At 40.2% G+C, this 18,948-nt stretch overlaps 1 protein-coding gene and 1 long non-coding RNA gene across 3 annotated transcripts in view; one reads left to right on the top strand and one right to left on the bottom strand.

The window, feature by feature from the left end:
• The window catches only part of LOC309484729, a 318,851-nt gene that overhangs the window by 115,216 nt on the left and 184,687 nt on the right, over window positions 1–18,948 (top strand). The window lies entirely within an intron of this gene.
• ca10a (carbonic anhydrase Xa) overlaps window positions 13,874–18,948 on the bottom strand; it is a 194,363-nt gene continuing 189,288 nt past the window's right edge. For both annotated transcript variants that reach the window (XM_082151070.1, XM_082151069.1), the window contains one exon: window positions 13,874–14,673. In XM_082151070.1, coding sequence (XP_082007196.1) covers window positions 14,651–14,673 — 23 coding nt within the window. In that variant the 3' untranslated portion in view covers window positions 13,874–14,650. The remainder of the gene's footprint in view (window positions 14,674–18,948) is intronic.

The following is an 18,948-nucleotide window of genomic DNA, read 5'->3' as shown; positions in this document are numbered from 1 at the left end:
ATTTTGAGAGAGAGAGGAGGACGCTACACCGCTGAACACTCACGCGGTTTGTGAAATTTCTTCTCTGAGAAAGTTTTAAAATGATTGATTTGATTTTAGAATCTGTGTGGATTCATTTAGGCTACTCATACAATCTACATGCTAAAGTGAATCAATGTTTGCATGGGAATTTCCCGCATTATAAAGGGAGACCTGCAGGAATAATTAAAATTATGCGCAATACCCGCAATCTCGTGCCGAAATTCGATCCCTGTACTAGTATCTCTTCATTGTGTACCTTCATAGCCTGGTTGTACTCGACGGTGTGTTTTTGCTTCAAGTAGTGAAACAAGTTTGTTGTGTTTCCACCTTTAGCGGTAACAGTTTTCTTGCATATTTTGCAAAATATTGTGCTTTGTTGGAGGTCTGACCTCTTGTAACCAAACCACTTCCATACTATTGAAGTAGCTCCCTTTTTTAGGTACTAAATCGTATTCGGAGGCTGTCATCCTGCTCTTACTCTGACAGGTGTTGATGTGCGCGCTAGAAAACGTAAATGCGTCACTATATCATTGATATCGCGATATGACACTTTTTTTTATTATGTAAAATGTATACCGGTGTAATCGTGGACGGTATGATATGGCACACCCCTAAGGTACAGTTAACATGGAGAAAAGTACACTTATACTATCAACATTGTAAAAATACAAAGCTGGTTGAAATTCTCCAAACGTACCCTTTAAATTACTGTAACACGTAAGTATATTAATTTTGTAACCGTTACAGAGTTCAGAAAGTGCTGCATGTCAGGAATGACCCAGCACTGACCAGCACAGCCCTTTTTGAAAATTTGAAGTAGCAAATTTGAACTAGAGGTGAAATAGACTGCATAACCTCTTTTGATTCAGATCACACTCTCTTGTCAAACACTGTAGTATGGTTCTGATGTGTGCTCTATGCTGCCAGTAAGCATTATGGATCCAGCGTTTCTTGGGCAGTAGATGTTAATGTCTGCGTGTGGTGAGCTGACGTGTTGGGGCTGCGTTTCTTTAGAGAGGCTCCAGATGAATATGACCAGGATCAGCACATCTGGCAGGGCTGCGACTTTCCCCCTGTTTAATATGTGCAGGAACCCGCATGGATCTGGTGTAAAAACTGGAATGAATAATTGATGCACTGTGGTGCCACAAAGCACTTTCTTTCAGCTAATTGGATTTAAAGAGAGAGGGATAAAATATTATCATTCAGCCTGTGTGCGCTGAAATGGTCAGAGAGGTAGAGAATAATAGCATCTGCACCACACTCATTAATCCAGGTTGCCAACTTGTTAGAGGCTGAGTATTTGATGTTTTAAGGGGCACTGGCACAGTACATTCTGGCATAGATGTGAAACTCTGATAATTCTCTCACCACTGACCTCCTTTACATTTAGCTGCATCTCATTTTCTCAAACTCATGACTAATGCTGCATCTTTCCAAGTGATTTGTGTCACTCTTGGAGAGACATTGCAGCTTCGACGAGGACTACGATGAGTAATGATCTCCAGAATATGGACAAAGCACTCATATGTAATGCTTGGGAATTAAGTTTGCAACTATAATCAGCCTAAAGAGGACTACATCTCCAAATAATCATATTTTGTGTGGACTGATTTGGCTAGAGTGGTGCAGTCTGGGTAAAATAATGAGACGCACAAAACAGAGGGATGTAAGTGGGTGGAGAGAGGGGGGAGAGTGTCAGAGGAAGCCAAAATGAAAGGAGAAACTCTGAAATGCAGCCCGACGGGCATCTTGTTTTTTCTATACGTTGAGGAGATAAACAGGAGAGCATACATTGTGAGCTCTGCTGGGCTGTGAAAATAAAATCCCAGCGGACTGGAGAGAACAATTTGCAGCCATGCTCTTGTGAAAGGTTTCTTCAACATATACTGGCAGGCAGGAGCATTCCATCTGTTGGCTAATAAAAAAGAAGGGAGAATAAGAATAGGACAACAGAGACAGACCACACTAATAACACAGTATAGCATCACCATGCATATTTTAGTTCAACTGTGAAACGCCTGTAGATTGGTTTTAAAGCAGTGGCGGTTCATGCATAAAGATGTTTTTTTTTTTTTTTATGCACAGTAGCCGAGGAATTAATCACTGCATGAAGGATCCTCTGATTAGTAAATTGACCAATCAGAACGGATATTAGAACGATGCGAATTGATTACGTCGATTACGCATGTTTTGTTCTTCCCTAATCCCCTTTTATGTTTAACAAAAACAAAACTCTAGAGCAGATGTCATGATAATGGCTAGTATGGCAGTGCCACTTAATGGGAGCCTGCACATATTCAGAACTTTTCAGCGACAGTATAAAAAAATGTCCATGTCCATAATATCTGGAAGTTTTATCACAATTGACAGCGTGTTATTAAATAAACAAGTCCAATCGAGGAGTTAGTTCATCCATCAGATATTTTAAACAACCAACAAGGAATTTAAATTAGTAACCGAGTGCAGAAAGTACGTTTGAGCAACACAGCTCATAGCCACTGCAGCTTTGGTGGGTCTGCGGATGAATACAAATCATTTCTCCATCTCCGTGAGTAAACTAAACCCGTCATGATTAAACAGTTCAGTGTGGCTCTCACATTATATGATGTGGTACTGTGGCAGACAACTAGTCTAGTGCGGTTCCGTTCATTCAGCGCGGGTTTGTCGAGCATGTGGTTGTAAGTCCTGAAAATGCGCAGGTGTCAGTTCGGTTATAGAATGGGGTTGTCATGCTCAAAAACAATCGATTACGTCAATGCGTCGTTCCAGTCCTAGATTCAATGACCAAAAAAAATAAAAAATAAATAAATTCATTGTTAGGTGTAACCTATCAAACCAATTAGCTTTCAGTATCACATTAGTGTGTCATCAAGCCTGCTTGTGGCTAAAAGGGATAGTTCACCCAAAAATAAAATTTCTGTTATTAATTACTTACCCTTATGTTTCTTTCGATGACTTTCGTTCATCTTCAGTGCAAAAATTAAGATCTTTCTGATGAAATCTGAGAGCTTTCTGTCCCTCCAAATACGGCTACGCAACTGACACTTTGACACTTCAATAAGTTCATAAAGAGATTGTAAAACTGATCCATATGAATTGAGCGGTTTAGTCCAGATTTTTTGAAGAGACATGATCACTTTACATGATGAACAGATTACATTTAGGCTTTAATTCAAATATAAACATCGATCAGCGAACATAAACAGAAGCTCAAACGAACCTGCTTGGCAGGCGAGAACAAATCTCATTGCTGAAGCTCAAACGTGCTGCGTAACACGAGAACAAACCTCATTGCAGAAGCTCAAACGTGCCGTGTAACACGAGAACAAACCTCATTGCAGAAGCTCAAACGTGCTGCGTAACACGAGAACAAACCTCATTGCAGAAGCTCAAACGTGCCATGTAACACGAGAACAAACCTCATTGCAGAAGCTCAAACGTGCCGCGTAACACAAGAACAAACCTCATTGCAGAAGCTCAAACGTGCTGCGTAACACAAGAACAGACCTCATTGCAGAAGCTCAAACGTGCTGCGTAACACGAGAACAAACCTCATTGGTTCTTGCGGAAGCTCAAACGTGCTGCGTAACACGAGAACAAACCTCATTGCAGAAGCTCAAACGTGCCGTGTAACACGAGAACAAACCTCATTGCAGAAGCTCAAACGTGCTGCGTAACACGAGAACAAACCTCATTGCAGAAGCTCAAACGTGCTGCGTAACACTAGAACAAACCTCATTGCAGAAGCTCAAACGTGCTGCGTAACACGAGAACAAACCTCATTGGTTCTTGCGGAAGCTCAAACGTGCTGCGTAACACGAGAACAAACCTCATTGGTTCTTGCGGAAGCTCAAACGTGCTGCGTAACACGAGAACAAACCTCATTGGTTCTTGCGGAAGCTCAAACGTGCTGCGTAACACGAGAACAAACCTCATTGCAGAAGCTCAAACGTGCTGCGTAACACGAGAACAAACCTCATTGGTTCTTGCGGAAGCTCAAACGTGCTGCGTAACACGAGAACAAACCTCATTGCAGAAGCTCAAACGTGCCGTGTAACACGCGAACAAACCTCATTGCACAAGCTCAAACGTGCTGTGTAACACGAGAACAAACCTCATTGCAGAAGCTCAAACGTGCTGCGTAACACGAGAACAAACCTCATTGCAGAAGCTCAAACGTGCTGTGTAACACGAGAACAAACCTCATTGGTTCTTGCGAAGCTCAAACGTGCTGCGTAACACGAGAACAAACCTCATTGGTTCTTGCGGAAGCTCAAACGTGCTGCGTAACACGAGAACAAACCTCATTGCAGAAGCTCAAACGTGCCGTGTAACACGAAAACAAACCTCATTGCAGAAGCTCAAACGTGCTGCATAACACGAGAACAAACCTCATTGCAGAAGCTCAAACTTGCTGAGTAACACGAGAACAAACCTCATTACAGAAGCTCAAACGTGCTGCGTAACACGAGAACAAACCTCATTGGTTCTTGCGGAAGCTCAAACGTGCTGCGTAACACGAGAACAAACCTCATTGGTTCTTGCGGAAGCTCAAACGTGCTGCGTAACACGAGAACAAACCTCATTGGTTCTTGCGGAAGCTTAAACGTGCTGCGTAACACGAGAACAAACCTCATTGCAGAAGCTCAAACGTGCTGTGTAACACGTGAACAAACCTCATTGCAGAAGCTCAAACGTGCCGCGTAACACGAGAACAAACCTCATCGCAGAAGCTCAAACGTGCTGCGTAACACGAGAACAAACCTCATTGGTTCTTGCGGAAGCTCAAACGTGCTGCGTAACACGAGAACAAACCTCATTGCAGAAGCTCAAACGTGCTGCGTAACACGTGAACAAACCTCATTGCAGAAGCTCAAACGTGCCGTGTAACACGCGAACAAACCTCATTGCAGAAGCTCAAACGTGCTGCGTAACACGAGAACAAACCTCATTGCAGAAGCTCAAAAGTGCTGCGTAACACGAGAACAAACCTCATTGCAGAAGCTCAAACGTGCTGCGTAACACGTGAACAAACCTCATTGCAGAAGCTCAAACGTGCTGTGTAACACGTGAACAAACCTCATTGCAGAAGCTCAAACGTGCTGTGTAACACGTGAACAAACCTCATTGGTTCTTGCGGAAGCTCAAACGTGCTGCGTAACACGAGAACAAACCTCATTGGTTCTTGCGGAAGCTCAAACGTGCTGCGTAACACGAGAACAAACCTCATTGGTTCTTGCGGCAGCTCAAACGTGCTGCGTAACACGAGAACAATCCTCATTGCAGAAGCTCAAACGTGCTGCGTAACACGAGAACAAACCTCATTGGTTCTTGCGGAAGCTCAAACGTGCTGCGTAACACGAGAACAAACCTCATTGCAGAAGCTCAAACGTGCCGTGTAACACGAGAACAAACCTCATTGCAGAAGCTCAAACGTGCTGTGTAACACGAGAACAAACCTCATTGCAGAAGCTCAAACGTGCTGCGTAACACGAGAACAAACCTCATTGCAGAAGCTCAAACATGCCGCGTAACACGAGAACAAACCTCATTGCAGAAGCTCAAACGTGCTGTGTAACACGAGAACAAACCTCATTGGTTCTTGCGGAAGCTCAAACGTGCTGCGTAACACGAGAACAAACCTCATTGGTTCTTGCGGAAGCTCAAACGTGCTGCGTAATACGAGAACAAACCTCATTGCAGAAGCTCAAATGTGCCGTGTAACACGAAAACAAACCTCATTGCAGAAGCTCAAACGTGCTGCGTAACACGAGAACAAACCTCATTGCAGAAGCTCAAACGTGATGCGTAACACGAGAACAAACCTCATTGGTTCTTGCGGAAGCTCAAACGTGCTGCGTAACACGAGAACAAACCTCATTGGTTCTTGCGGAAGCTCAAACGTGCTGCGTAACACGAGAACAAACCTGATTGATTTTTGCGGAAGCTTAAATGTGCTGCGTAACACGAGAACAAACCTCATTGCAGAAGCTCAAACGTGCTGTGTAACACGTGAACAAACCTCATTGCAGAAGCTCAAACGTGCCGCGTAACACGAGAACAAACCTCATTGGTTCTTGCGGAAGCTCAAACGTGCTGCGTAACACGAGAACATACCTCATTGCAGAAGCTCAAACGTGCTGCGTAACACGAGAACAAACCTCATTGGTTCTTGCGGAAGCTCAAACGTGCTGCGTAACACGAGAACAAACCTCATTGCAGAAGCTCAAACGTGCCGTGTAACACGAGAACAAACCTCATTGCAGAAGCTCAAACGTGCTGCGTAACACGAGAACAAACCTCATTGCAGAAGCTCAAACGTGCTGCGTAACACGAGAACAAACCTCATTGCAGAAGCTCAAACGTGCTGTGTAACACGAGAAAAAAACTCATTGGTTCTTGCGGAAGCTCAAACGTGCTGCGTAACACGAGAACAAACCTCATTGGTTCTTGCGGAAGCTCAAACGTGCTGCGTAACACGAGAACAAACCTCATTGCAGAAGCTCAAACGTGCCGTGTAACACGAGAACAAACCTCATTGCAGAAGCTCAAACGTGCTGCGTAACACGAGAACAAACCTCATTGCAGAAGCTCAAACGTGCCGCGTAACACGAGAACAAACCTCATTGCAGAAGCTCAAACGTGCTGTGTAACACGAGAACAAACCTCATTGGTTCTTGCGGAAGCTCAAACGTGCTGCGTAACACGAGAACAAACCTCATTGGTTCTTGCGGAAGCTCAAACGTGCTGCGTAACACGCGAACAAACCTCATTGCAGAAGCTCAAACGTGCCGTGTAACACAAGAACAAACCTCATTGCAGAAGCTCAAACGTGCTGCGTAACACGAGAACAAACCTCATTGCAGAAGCTCAAAAGTGCTGCGTAACACGAGAACAAACCTCATTGCAGAAGCTCAAACGTGCTGCGTAACACGTGAACAAACCTCATTGCAGAAGCTCAAACGTGCTGTGTAACACGTGAACAAACCTCATTGCAGAAGCTCAAACGTGCTGTGTAACACGTGAACAAACCTCATTGGTTCTTGCGGAAGCTCAAACGTGCTGCGTAACACGAGAACAAACCTCATTGGTTCTTGCGGAAGCTCAAACGTGCTGCGTAACACGAGAACAAACCTCATTGGTTCTTGCGGCAGCTCAAACGTGCTGCGTAACACGAGAACAATCCTCATTGCAGAAGCTCAAACGTGCTGCGTAACACGAGAACAAACCTCATTGGTTCTTGCGGAAGCTCAAACGTGCTGCGTAACACGAGAACAAACCTCATTGCAGAAGCTCAAACGTGCCGTGTAACACGAGAACAAACCTCATTGCAGAAGCTCAAACGTGCTGTGTAACACGAGAACAAACCTCATTGCAGAAGCTCAAACGTGCTGCGTAACACGAGAACAAACCTCATTGCAGAAGCTCAAACATGCCGCGTAACACGAGAACAAACCTCATTGCAGAAGCTCAAACGTGCTGTGTAACACGAGAACAAACCTCATTGGTTCTTGCGGAAGCTCAAACGTGCTGCGTAACACGAGAACAAACCTCATTGGTTCTTGCGGAAGCTCAAACGTGCTGCGTAATACGAGAACAAACCTCATTGCAGAAGCTCAAATGTGCCGTGTAACACGAAAACAAACCTCATTGCAGAAGCTCAAACGTGCTGCGTAACACGAGAACAAACCTCATTGCAGAAGCTCAAACGTGCTGCGTAACACGAGAACAAACCTCATTGCAGAAGCTCAAACGTGCTGCGTAACACGAGAACAAACCTCATTGGTTCTTGCGGAAGCTCAAACGTGCTGCGTAACACGAGAACAAACCTCATTGGTTCTTGCGGAAGCTCAAACGTGCTGCGTAACACGAGAACAAACCTGATTGATTTTTGCGGAAGCTTAAATGTGCTGCGTAACACGAGAACAAACCTCATTGCAGAAGCTCAAACGTGCTGTGTAACACGTGAACAAACCTCATTGCAGAAGCTCAAACGTGCCGCGTAACACGAGAACAAACCTCATTGGTTCTTGCGGAAGCTCAAACGTGCTGCGTAACACGAGAACAAACCTCATTGCAGAAGCTCAAACGTGCTGCTTAACACGAGAACAAACCTCATTGGTTCTTGCGGAAGCTCAAACGTGCTGCGTAACACGAGAACAAACCTCATTGCAGAAGCTCAAACGTGCCGTGTAACACGAGAACAAACCTCATTGCAGAAGCTCAAACGTGCTGCGTAACACGAGAACAAACCTCATTGCAGAAGCTCAAACGTGCTGCGTAACACGAGAACAAACCTCATTGCAGAAGCTCAAACGTGCTGTGTAACACGAGAAAAAAACTCATTGGTTCTTGCGGAAGCTCAAACGTGCTGCGTAACACGAGAACAAACCTCATTGGTTCTTGCGGAAGCTCAAACGTGCTGCGTAACACGAGAACAAACCTCATTGCAGAAGCTCAAACGTGCCGTGTAACACGAGAACAAACCTCATTGCAGAAGCTCAAACGTGCTGCGTAACACGAGAACAAACCTCATTGCAGAAGCTCAAACGTGCCGTGTAACACGAGAACAAACCTCATTGCAGAAGCTCAAACGTGCTGCGTAACACGAGAACAAACCTCATTGCAGAAGCTCAAACGTGCCGTGTAACACGAGAACAAACCTCATTGCAGAAGCTCAAACGTGCTGCGTAACACGTGAACAAACCTCATTGCAGAAGCTCAAACGTGCTGCGTAACACGAGAACAAACCTCATTGCAGAAGCTCAAACGTGCTGCGTAACACGAGAACAAACCTCATTGGTTCTTGCGGAAGCTCAAACGTGCTGCGTAACACGAGAACAAACCTCATTGCAGAAGCTCAAACGTGCCGTGTAACACGAGAACAAACCTCATTGCAGAAGCTCAAACGTGCTGCGTAACACGAGAACAAACCTCATTGCAGAAGCTCAAACGTGCTGCGTAACACGAGAACAAACCTCATTGCAGAAGCTCAAACGTGCTGTGTAACACGAGAAAAAAACTCATTGGTTCTTGCGGAAGCTCAAACGTGCTGCGTAACACGAGAACAAACCTCATTGGTTCTTGCGGAAGCTCAAACGTGCTGCGTAACACGAGAACAAACCTCATTGCAGAAGCTCAAACGTGCCGTGTAACACGAGAACAAACCTCATTGCAGAAGCTCAAACGTGCTGCGTAACACGAGAACAAACCTCATTGCAGAAGCTCAAACGTGCTGTGTAACACGTGAACAAACCTCATTGCAGAAGCTCAAACGTGCCGCGTAACACGAGAACAAACCTCATTGGTTCTTGCGGAAGCTCAAACGTGCTGCGTAACACGAGAACAAACCTCATTGCAGAAGCTCAAACGTGCTGCTTAACACGAGAACAAACCTCATTGGTTCTTGCGGAAGCTCAAACGTGCTGCGTAACACGAGAACAAACCTCATTGCAGAAGCTCAAACGTGCTGTGTAACACGAGAAAAAAACTCATTGGTTCTTGCGGAAGCTCAAACGTGCTGCGTAACACGAGAACAAACCTCATTGGTTCTTGCGGAAGCTCAAACGTGCTGCGTAACACGAGAACAAACCTCATTGCAGAAGCTCAAACGTGCCGTGTAACACGAGAACAAACCTCATTGCAGAAGCTCAAACGTGCTGCGTAACACGAGAACAAACCTCATTGCAGAAGCTCAAACGTGCCGTGTAACACGAGAACAAACCTCATTGCAGAAGCTCAAACGTGCTGCGTAACACGAGAACAAACCTCATTGCAGAAGCTCAAACGTGCCGTGTAACACGAGAACAAACCTCATTGCAGAAGCTCAAACGTGCTGCGTAACACGTGAACAAACCTCATTGCAGAAGCTCAAACGTGCTGCGTAACACGAGAACAAACCTCATTGCAGAAGCTCAAACGTGCTGCGTAACACGAGAACAAACCTCATTGCAGAAGCTCAAACGTGCTGCGTAACACGTGAACAAACCTCATTGCAGAAGCTCAAACGTGCTGCGTAACACGAGAACAAACCTCATTGCAGAAGCTCAAACGTGCTGCGTAACACGAGAACAAACCTCATTGCAGAAGCTCAAACGTGCTGCGTAACACGAGAACAAACCTCATTGCAGAAGCTCAAACGTGCTGCGTAACACGAGAATGAAACTCATTGATTCTCTGACATCAAGTGAACATGCTTGAGTTTCTGTTTACCACAACTGATGAATAAAAGCCTAAATTCAATCTGTTCATCTTATAAAAAAATAATTTCTTCATAAAATTATATTCATATGGGTTAGTAGTACGATCTGAACTTAATGAAGTGTCAAAGTGCTAGTTGCGTATCTGTCTATGGAGGGACCGAAATCTCTCAGATTGTAGTAATTAATAACATCGTTTTTATTTTTGGGTAAACTAACCCTTTAATGCAGAAGGTGGAATAATAATAATAAAAATGACAACCAATGTTATAATATGCATAAATTAGTTTTAAAGATAAAGAACAAGCAGAGGATACAGTTACTAAAGTTATGCCAAAAGGTGTTTTCTTGTTGATTATAGGCTGTAAACCAGTGGTCGGCAACCATATGGGATGTGGAGGGATAATCACAGAAGCGTGCACCTCTAGTTTTGCGAACGATTGGTTGAATCTGAATTCTCACACTTTTATAGTATTTATAGCACCTATCTCAATAAAACAGGCTTGCCTCAAAATGTACGTCCGTATGCAAGTTTGAGGGACTTTTTTTAAAATGAAGTACACATCTTTAGCTATTGTCACAGCTGTTGATTATCCCTCTGCGTGCCAATGTGCCATAGGTTGCCGACCCCTGCTGTAGACAAATTCTTGATATGTTGGGTTGGTGACAGGAAAGGTTACACCACAATGTTAATAATCAAAACTTTTTTAAAGATATCAGGAAGAGATATCTGCCTTCCTGGGAAAATTCCCTTACAGATCGCCACTGTTAGATGAAAAGAGATTTAACAACTGAATAAAGGGCAGGGGCCACGGAAACAATCTGTTTGAACTTTCTTGACCATTAGCAAGAGAGGCAAAGAAATGCCCATGAAGCTCTTTAGAGCCAAACTTTTGCAGTTACTCTAATGCTATCCACCTTATTCCTACGCCCCATGATGCTTTGTGCGAATTATGGGTGTAACTTCCATTAAGCTGTAAACATTCAGTGAAAAGACTTGCTCTATGAATGCAATACTTAAAAAAAAAGTGTCACAATGAGATGACATTAATCTACTCACCCTTCAACCATCGAACATTAAAAGGAAATTTAAAAGTGTAAAAGCATCAACAAGGTATTTCTAAACAGACCAAATAACCCCAAAAGTGCGAGTCTTTCTATGGCAATAACGGACGGGTTAAATATCACTGTAGTAATGTATATCTGTATTATGTAACTTATGTTGCCTTCATCAAAAATGTTCATTAACTTCAGCATTACGTGATACTATTTCAAAGTGATTTCTGTCATTTTGACAGATTATAAATTGCATTTACCTGTGAAAACAAACCTGGAAAGAGACGTGAGGATTTGAGGAGAATAACGAGAGATTCTTCGTGCATTCCAGTGAATTATTAATGAAATATATCGTAAAATACATTTGGGAGAACAGACCACAAATGTGCAGTATATGTTGTCCTTTTTCATACTTTTACAGCGGATTGCAAAGGAAAAAAAGAAAAGAATCATGAGGAAAAGAATGCAGTGACTAAAAAGACCTCTTGCCATAGATATTCTTGTTACAACATGTCACGTTAAAATATCAAGTATAACGTTATTCTCATGATGTCTGAAAGTAAATCATGAAGGAAAATTGACAGCTCATCCAGTCAAACTGACGGATCAGCTTTATTTGTAGGGCAACCTTATGATTTGAAATTATTCGTTTCAGCCTTTTTGAATGGATGTTCCCCAAACCGGAAGTGCCACCCATAATTCAAAATGCAGTAAGGTTGTCAGGAATAAGGTGGATAGTACCAAAATGAAATTGTCAGGCAACACTTTTACATATTTATGAGGGGGAATGGCTGTGACTTTCTTGACCCTAAAACTTGTTTTCATTGGATTACAAAGCAGGGATGACTAGCAACGTTTGTCTTCAGGTGAAGCTGAATGGCAACCATGAGAGAGAGCACATTCTCTCAAAGACTGACACATTTCAAAGAGTTTACCAGTCACCTGCAGGCTGTGGGAATCACAATGAGAATCTGGATGTCTTTTAGGATGAGATAAAAACAAAAAGAAAGGAAAGGAAAGGGAGCACACAAAACACCAAGAGTCAGAGGAAGAAAATCATGACTGAATTACAGAAGAAAAACATACTTACTGGGTGAAAATCTCATAAACGCGTTCAGGTCACATTTAACTCAAAAACTAAAAAAAGATTGGAAAAAATAAATTACATTTGCGTGAAGTTAATTAAGCCTGTTTTGAAATGTGACAATGTTCCCACACACTCTCATTACGGCATTATTATTTTATTATTATTATTCGAATCCCATTGGTAATTATTAGGCCTACATTTACTTTAGATTCTCATTACTGTAATATAATTGTACTATATTGCAATATAAATAATGGAAGGATTTTCATATAATTATATACATAAAAAGGCAGTTCAAAATGCTAATGTATTATTTTATCATATAAATGTTTTGCATTACAATTTTTTGAATTTTGCATTACAATTTTTTCACATTAAAGTAATACGAATTGGGAGGCAAAGTCAACATCTCATAAAATATTGAAAAGGATTTTAATGTGACTTGGATGTGCTATTGACAGGTTTTGTGTGATTCAACCTACCACGGCCAAAAGGGGACCAAAAGAAAATCCCGTTCAAACTGGTTTCTTGTAGGCTGTCAAATTACGCAAGGTCTAAAGTTTCTTAAGATGACCGTTGTTGACATTCAAAATGATTGTTATGGGTCGAGACTCGGAATAGATGTTTGTTCTGCCGTCTGGCCATAGCACTGAGCACATTTATTACGCATTCGAACATCTGGACATCTTTGTCTCCGTGGACTTTTAATAAAAGTCTTACATCATTTCATGCTGCAGCTGCTGCACTTAAATTCCCTGAGAGCCAGATACCTTTTCATTGCTTTATTAATGTAATATCATTAATATCCTTTCAACGTCTGAGTGCCTCCTTTTCAGTTTTGGGATATTTATAGTCCTTAGCAGGAGCAGGTATCACAGAGAGGAAAAGTGAGTGTGCTCCACTGAGATTTACTCTATGGGAGGCGTTTGAGGCCGGGGGTGATTATTTGTCAGAAGTAAAACACGGAGTATTTATCTATCAAAAGGTTCAATTCTGTTTCTTCCTCTGCAGGCCTGATAGAAAAATGGCCACAATAACCATGAGTGCTTGCTGTTGGAACTTTCTGCCTCTCGTTATCTTTTTATTAGCCATCTGTGAGGTACCAAGATAAAATACTAGAATCACAGGCTGTGTTTTTCTTCACACCAGGGTTAAAACAAGAGGTATGCTTCATTGATTGAGATATAATTAAACCAAAAGGTGGTGTGGGGAGGATCAATGTGGCTTTCACTCGCTGACGGCAGCGAAGTCCACAGCAAATCAACACTGCAGTGTTCCTCGAACCGGCATCAGCCTCATTAAACATTCATTAGAAATCATCTCGCAGACAAAAATGAGATTCAGAAATGGTATTTTAAATCAGCTGATTCCAGTCAAAAATAAAACAAATCACCTTTAAACAGCTTCACACTAGACACTGATTAAATGTATTTTTTTTTTAAGTTATCTAATGCTTATGTAAAAGAAATTACCAAAGTGAAGACATTGAAAAATATTCACAGAAATGAACTTTCCAAACACATTTATTGGGCCAATAACATTACTCAAACACAGTGTATGACCATTGTAAACAATGAAACAGAAAAAAGGCATCAGCTCTGCTCCAGAAAGTGCGCCAAGCGTAAAATATTCGACTTTTTTCCCCCATTTATTTTCCCTCTGATATTACTTTTTTTAAATGTTTATTTGTATCTTTACATATTCATTTTCAGCATGAATAATTATATTTACAAGGCCAAGACACTTTTTTTTTTTTTTTTTCACAGACAACATCACCCCACAGTCTTCTTTATGATGTTTTTTGTCTTGACAATAAACTTGCAAGGCTGCCTCTCCCTCCTCTCCACAGCGTGAACGAGAATAAAGATTGAGAATGCAGTTGTTTCAAGGATGTTTTTGTATTGGTAGGGTGGTTCAATGTCCCTTTTTCCAAGATTGGTAGCAAGTTGTCCATATGTACAAAGGCTAAAAACATTCAGTTCCATTTGTGAAGAGCCTATGAAATAAATGTTATTTTTTTTATATATAGTGCTTTTCCCAAAAAAAGGTATCAAAACATTTGTGTAGTTATAACTGTATGTCACTAGCTTTGATTGGATGTATGAAATTGGATCGCTTTGCCAACAGTGCAAAGTCTCTTCTTGCTGGGGGTTTGTTTTTTTTCTTTACAATGCCATGACTTTATCTGGCAGGACACATGTCAGTCTTCATTCTGTACTTATCCATGAGCATTTCTCTTCATTCTCCTCCACGTAGTGTTCTTGGGCTGGTCCGCATGCTGGCTCTATTTCAGTAGCCATTCATTCACTGTATGGGGGAAAATAATAATTATGATATTCTTCACTCTTGATGATCACCCTTCATTTTTAAGTCATCATAAGATCACACATTTTTTTTCAAATAGCCCATATAAAGTGCCCTGTATTGTGTGAAACGGCCTTTTCTGAACCTAATCCACGACACTCTTGGTTTACGAAAGACATTTTACAAATAAAACATTATAAACTTTTCCCACCATTGTTGGAAATTCCTGTCATTTGCGAGACCACTCTTCCCTGTCATTGACAGAAATTTCTGGCTTTCTGTGTTTTCACTGTTATATGTTAAACGAGCGATATGTACATATATGCTAGGACTGTGCAAGCTTTAGGGGAGTTGATGGACTCGATCTACTTCATCTATGTTTTGATCATAATTCTGAATTCGATCTAGATCTTGTCTGACAAAAACGTGTTTTTCTCAGCTTTTTGCTATAAATGTTGCTTATTTTATGGAACTCACCCACATTCAAGTGTTGATAAAAAAGGATGCATGCAGCTTGAATAAAATGTTTTTTTTTATTTTTTGTTTTTTTTATTGTTGTTTAAAAGCAAGTTCTTTTTATATATTGCATATATTTAGATATGCATACAACCAAATATTCTGAGGGCCATGAAAACTTTGTGAAAATGAGAAATTCTGCCAGTGGCTGGCAACTATAAAAAAATAAAAATAAAATAATAAAAAATAAATGCTGGCGGGGAAAAAATTAATATTTAACAATATATATCATGTAGCCACTCAGAGGAACAACTCAATACTTTTTGAGCATGCAAAGAAACCTTAAGGGCTATCAAAACAAATAGTGTAAATATATTTATTTAGACTATGCTATAAATTAATTGAAAAAAGAAAAAAATAGGGCTGCACAATGTATCGTTTCAGCATCGACATCACGATGAGCGCATCCGGGATCATAGTTGATCCGTGATCCATACGGACCAGATGCAACGGTTCGAAACGTAGGTGATTCGCTGATTATTTGTAAAGTTGAACCAATATAGAGGCAAGTCATGTCAGTTCAAACATTCAAGCGAGTTTAAAGCATTCAAGCGCAAGAAGACGCAAAAGAGAACTCAATTCTGAACTTGTGCTTTCTGCACAGACAGAATGCAAACACTGAATTCAGTACTCTTTCTGAACCTTTTTGTGCTTGAAAAATTGTCACAATGCCCTTCTCGACAAGTATTATTGTAAACACTGTCTTTAAGTGAATGTAAAAAAAAAAAGATGCACATAGATCCGTGCATTAAGTCTTAAAGTGACAGCAGCCTATAAACCTGCTGCTGTGTGTCATTAATTTGAATCAAACAAAAGAAAAAGACAATCACTTTTGTAGCTTTATCAACGATTAATTATATTTCATTTATACAGTGCAGACTTTGCAGTGTTATTTTACATGATTACATTTCTGTTAGACTTACCTGAAAAACAAAACACTGTTTTTGTTCCATTGTATTTAACTATATAGCCTACTTGTTTTCTATGCAGAGTCACTCCCCTACAAAATCACCCAAATCATTCTAGAATGGTTAATTCTTTCCAAATAGTTATTCAATTCATCTGGTGAAATCTTTTCATGTATATCGCAGAAAAAATAAATATCGCTGTTTTTTCCAATTTCATTCAGCCCAACAAAAAAGGCTTAGCAATTGCTTTTTAATCATTTTTAATTAAAATCACTAAATAATGTTCACTGGTAAGAACACATTCACTATCCTGAACATTGTACATTACAGTTACTGCTCTCATAAAATTACATGTAGAATTTTAAACCAATATATTTACAACGTACTGTTGGACTATATTTAATAACCAAAAATAAATGTTTTAGCAAAATGTATATTTTAATGATAATTATTATGCGTTCGTTCACTGAAGTCTGGTAAGTTTACAGGAGACTTGCTTGCTGTCAGCACTAGCCTTAATGCAGAATATAAATTCTTTCTGGCATTCACAAATAAGGATATAAGCGTAAGATGTAAGTTATGCGCCAGGAAAACATCTCAGTTGTTCTGACAGGGCAAGATGTGTGCATTTTATTATGAGTTAGTTTGAAGCGCTTAATACAAAGCATATCTCATTTTTCCCTCTGTATCCTATTTTTTATGCAACAGTTTTAAACAGTGTCGTCTCGTCTTACATCGCGTTTGAAAAATAATTTAGATACTGTATATCTTTTGAAGTCAATATAACATCCAGGCACAACTGTCATAGTCCTGCAAATAGTCACTGATTAAAGGAACCGTATGTAAGATTGTGGCCAAAACTGGTACTGCAATCACTTTCAAATTACTGTAGAGCGGCTTTTTTTTTCTTCTGTTAATTATGTTTATGCTTCATGAGAGATGATTTGCGAAGTAATTATGTATCGCAAATTTTTTTTATCCGACACGTTTGTAGCTGCAGCTGTGGTAACTAGAGCAGAGCTGGCAGCCCGGATGCCGAAACACTACTGACTTTGTGATTAGTAGATAGGTGGAGGGTGGCGCTTCAGGCCAAAACACAACATGACAACATAAACAGAAGTTGAGGGCTGCAACTTCACTTTAAAATGACAATATCCTGGCCGGACTACTGTTGTCAGTGATATAAGTATTTGAAATGAACATGATTTCTTAATGTCTAGTGACATATCAGGGCCATTTTATGATTAATTGAACTACATTTCTTACATACGGTTCCTTTAATATTAATAACTAAAGGTATGTGAAATTTTGAACAGAATCATTCATTTAAATTCAGTTATTTTGTCTTGTGGAATATAGGTAAATAGTACTGAACAACATACAAAATGTCTTGCTATTTTCCTAGTTCTAGCTCCTGTTCTGTAAGACTCCATAACATTGTGTGGTTTCCCAGAATGACAATTTTCTCTTGCACTCTGAATATCACCACCTTAAGCTAAAATTTAACATTCAATTAGCCTGCAGACACTTCACTGTGCGAGCTACAAAATAAAATGTCTTCCTGGTTAAGATACATGACCTCAGATGCCTAACCAACACTAATTAAATGCTCCTCCAAGATATTTACATCTTTTAACAACTCAAATGTAATAAATGGAAGGAACCTTTTTTTGTATTGCTCATTTACCCGCCGGGGTGGTACATTCAACCTCTCAAATAAGTGCCGCACGACTCCGATTTATCAGTTCACTGCTGTATCAAGAGTACAAGAGAATTCTCCATAGTGAAATTTTGAGATAAGAGCAGGCTCAATAAAGAGACTTTCTTTTTCTTGTTCAGGATGCTTTAGTGCTGAAACAATATGCAAAAATATCTAAGGCATTCTGGTAGAAGCACACAGACATCTTAAGATGCCTCTCCGAGCAGACTTATGCTTTACTGAGACTCCTAAACCTCTTAAACAAGCTCAGTCAATAAATGATGCATGGTCAAGAGGAGATTACCAGTAATTATCTGAACACTTTCAACAGGAGGACGGAGCAACCGGCAGGTTTATTTTATATATAACACACATTTTCTGTATACATGACACATTTAAGTAAATGGGTAATTATACGGTTGTTTAGAGGGTAAATATTTGCTCGTAAGCTACTGAATAATTCATTTCACTCATCTAATATCTGCAGAATGTTTATGTGCATGTGCTCATATTTTTGAGTAAAACAAAACATACTTGAATCACACATTAGCTTATTATTAAACCTGTTTGAGCTATCTGGTTGCCTTCTGCCTACTAACGGCTTTATGAAGTAGTGCTCATTTTGACAGCTACATTTTATTTAGTTTGTCATAGTCTTTTTTTGACTAAAATGCCTTTTAGCTTTAGTCATATTTTAGTCATCTGAATTGTTTTAGTCGACTAAAATCAAATGGGTTTAGTTAAATTGTAATGTATCAATTAAGCATTTCTCTAAAATTTCCAATCTCATTATATAATCCTGGAGAAACATCTATTAGACTGTTAATATTAATGGTATTAAGGTTTAAACATGTTAAAACATTAGACACAGATTTAACTGCTGTGACATAACATGTCCTTTTTAATCTTAAAATTAAATAAAACCACTTCTCATAAAGAAACATGAACATGGTCTTTTTAATTAATGATATATGCATTCTTTAGAACAACTTGCAAAATTTATTATTTGACGCATTTCATAGCTTCAATAGGGATTAATCTATATTCTTGAAATATTAAAGTTCAGTCAAGAGCATTGAGGGATTTTCTCTATTTCTTTTTCTGTTTGATTAACATGACGGACTGCAGCAGGTTTGTTAGATTGCTGTAACATTT

The sequence above is a fragment of the Leuciscus leuciscus genome (assembly GCF_965113295.1).
Source record: "Leuciscus leuciscus genome assembly, chromosome: 21".
In the NCBI taxonomy this organism is placed as follows: Eukaryota; Metazoa; Chordata; class Actinopteri; order Cypriniformes; family Leuciscidae; genus Leuciscus; species Leuciscus leuciscus.
This window is presented reverse-complemented; position numbering and strand designations above follow the sequence as displayed.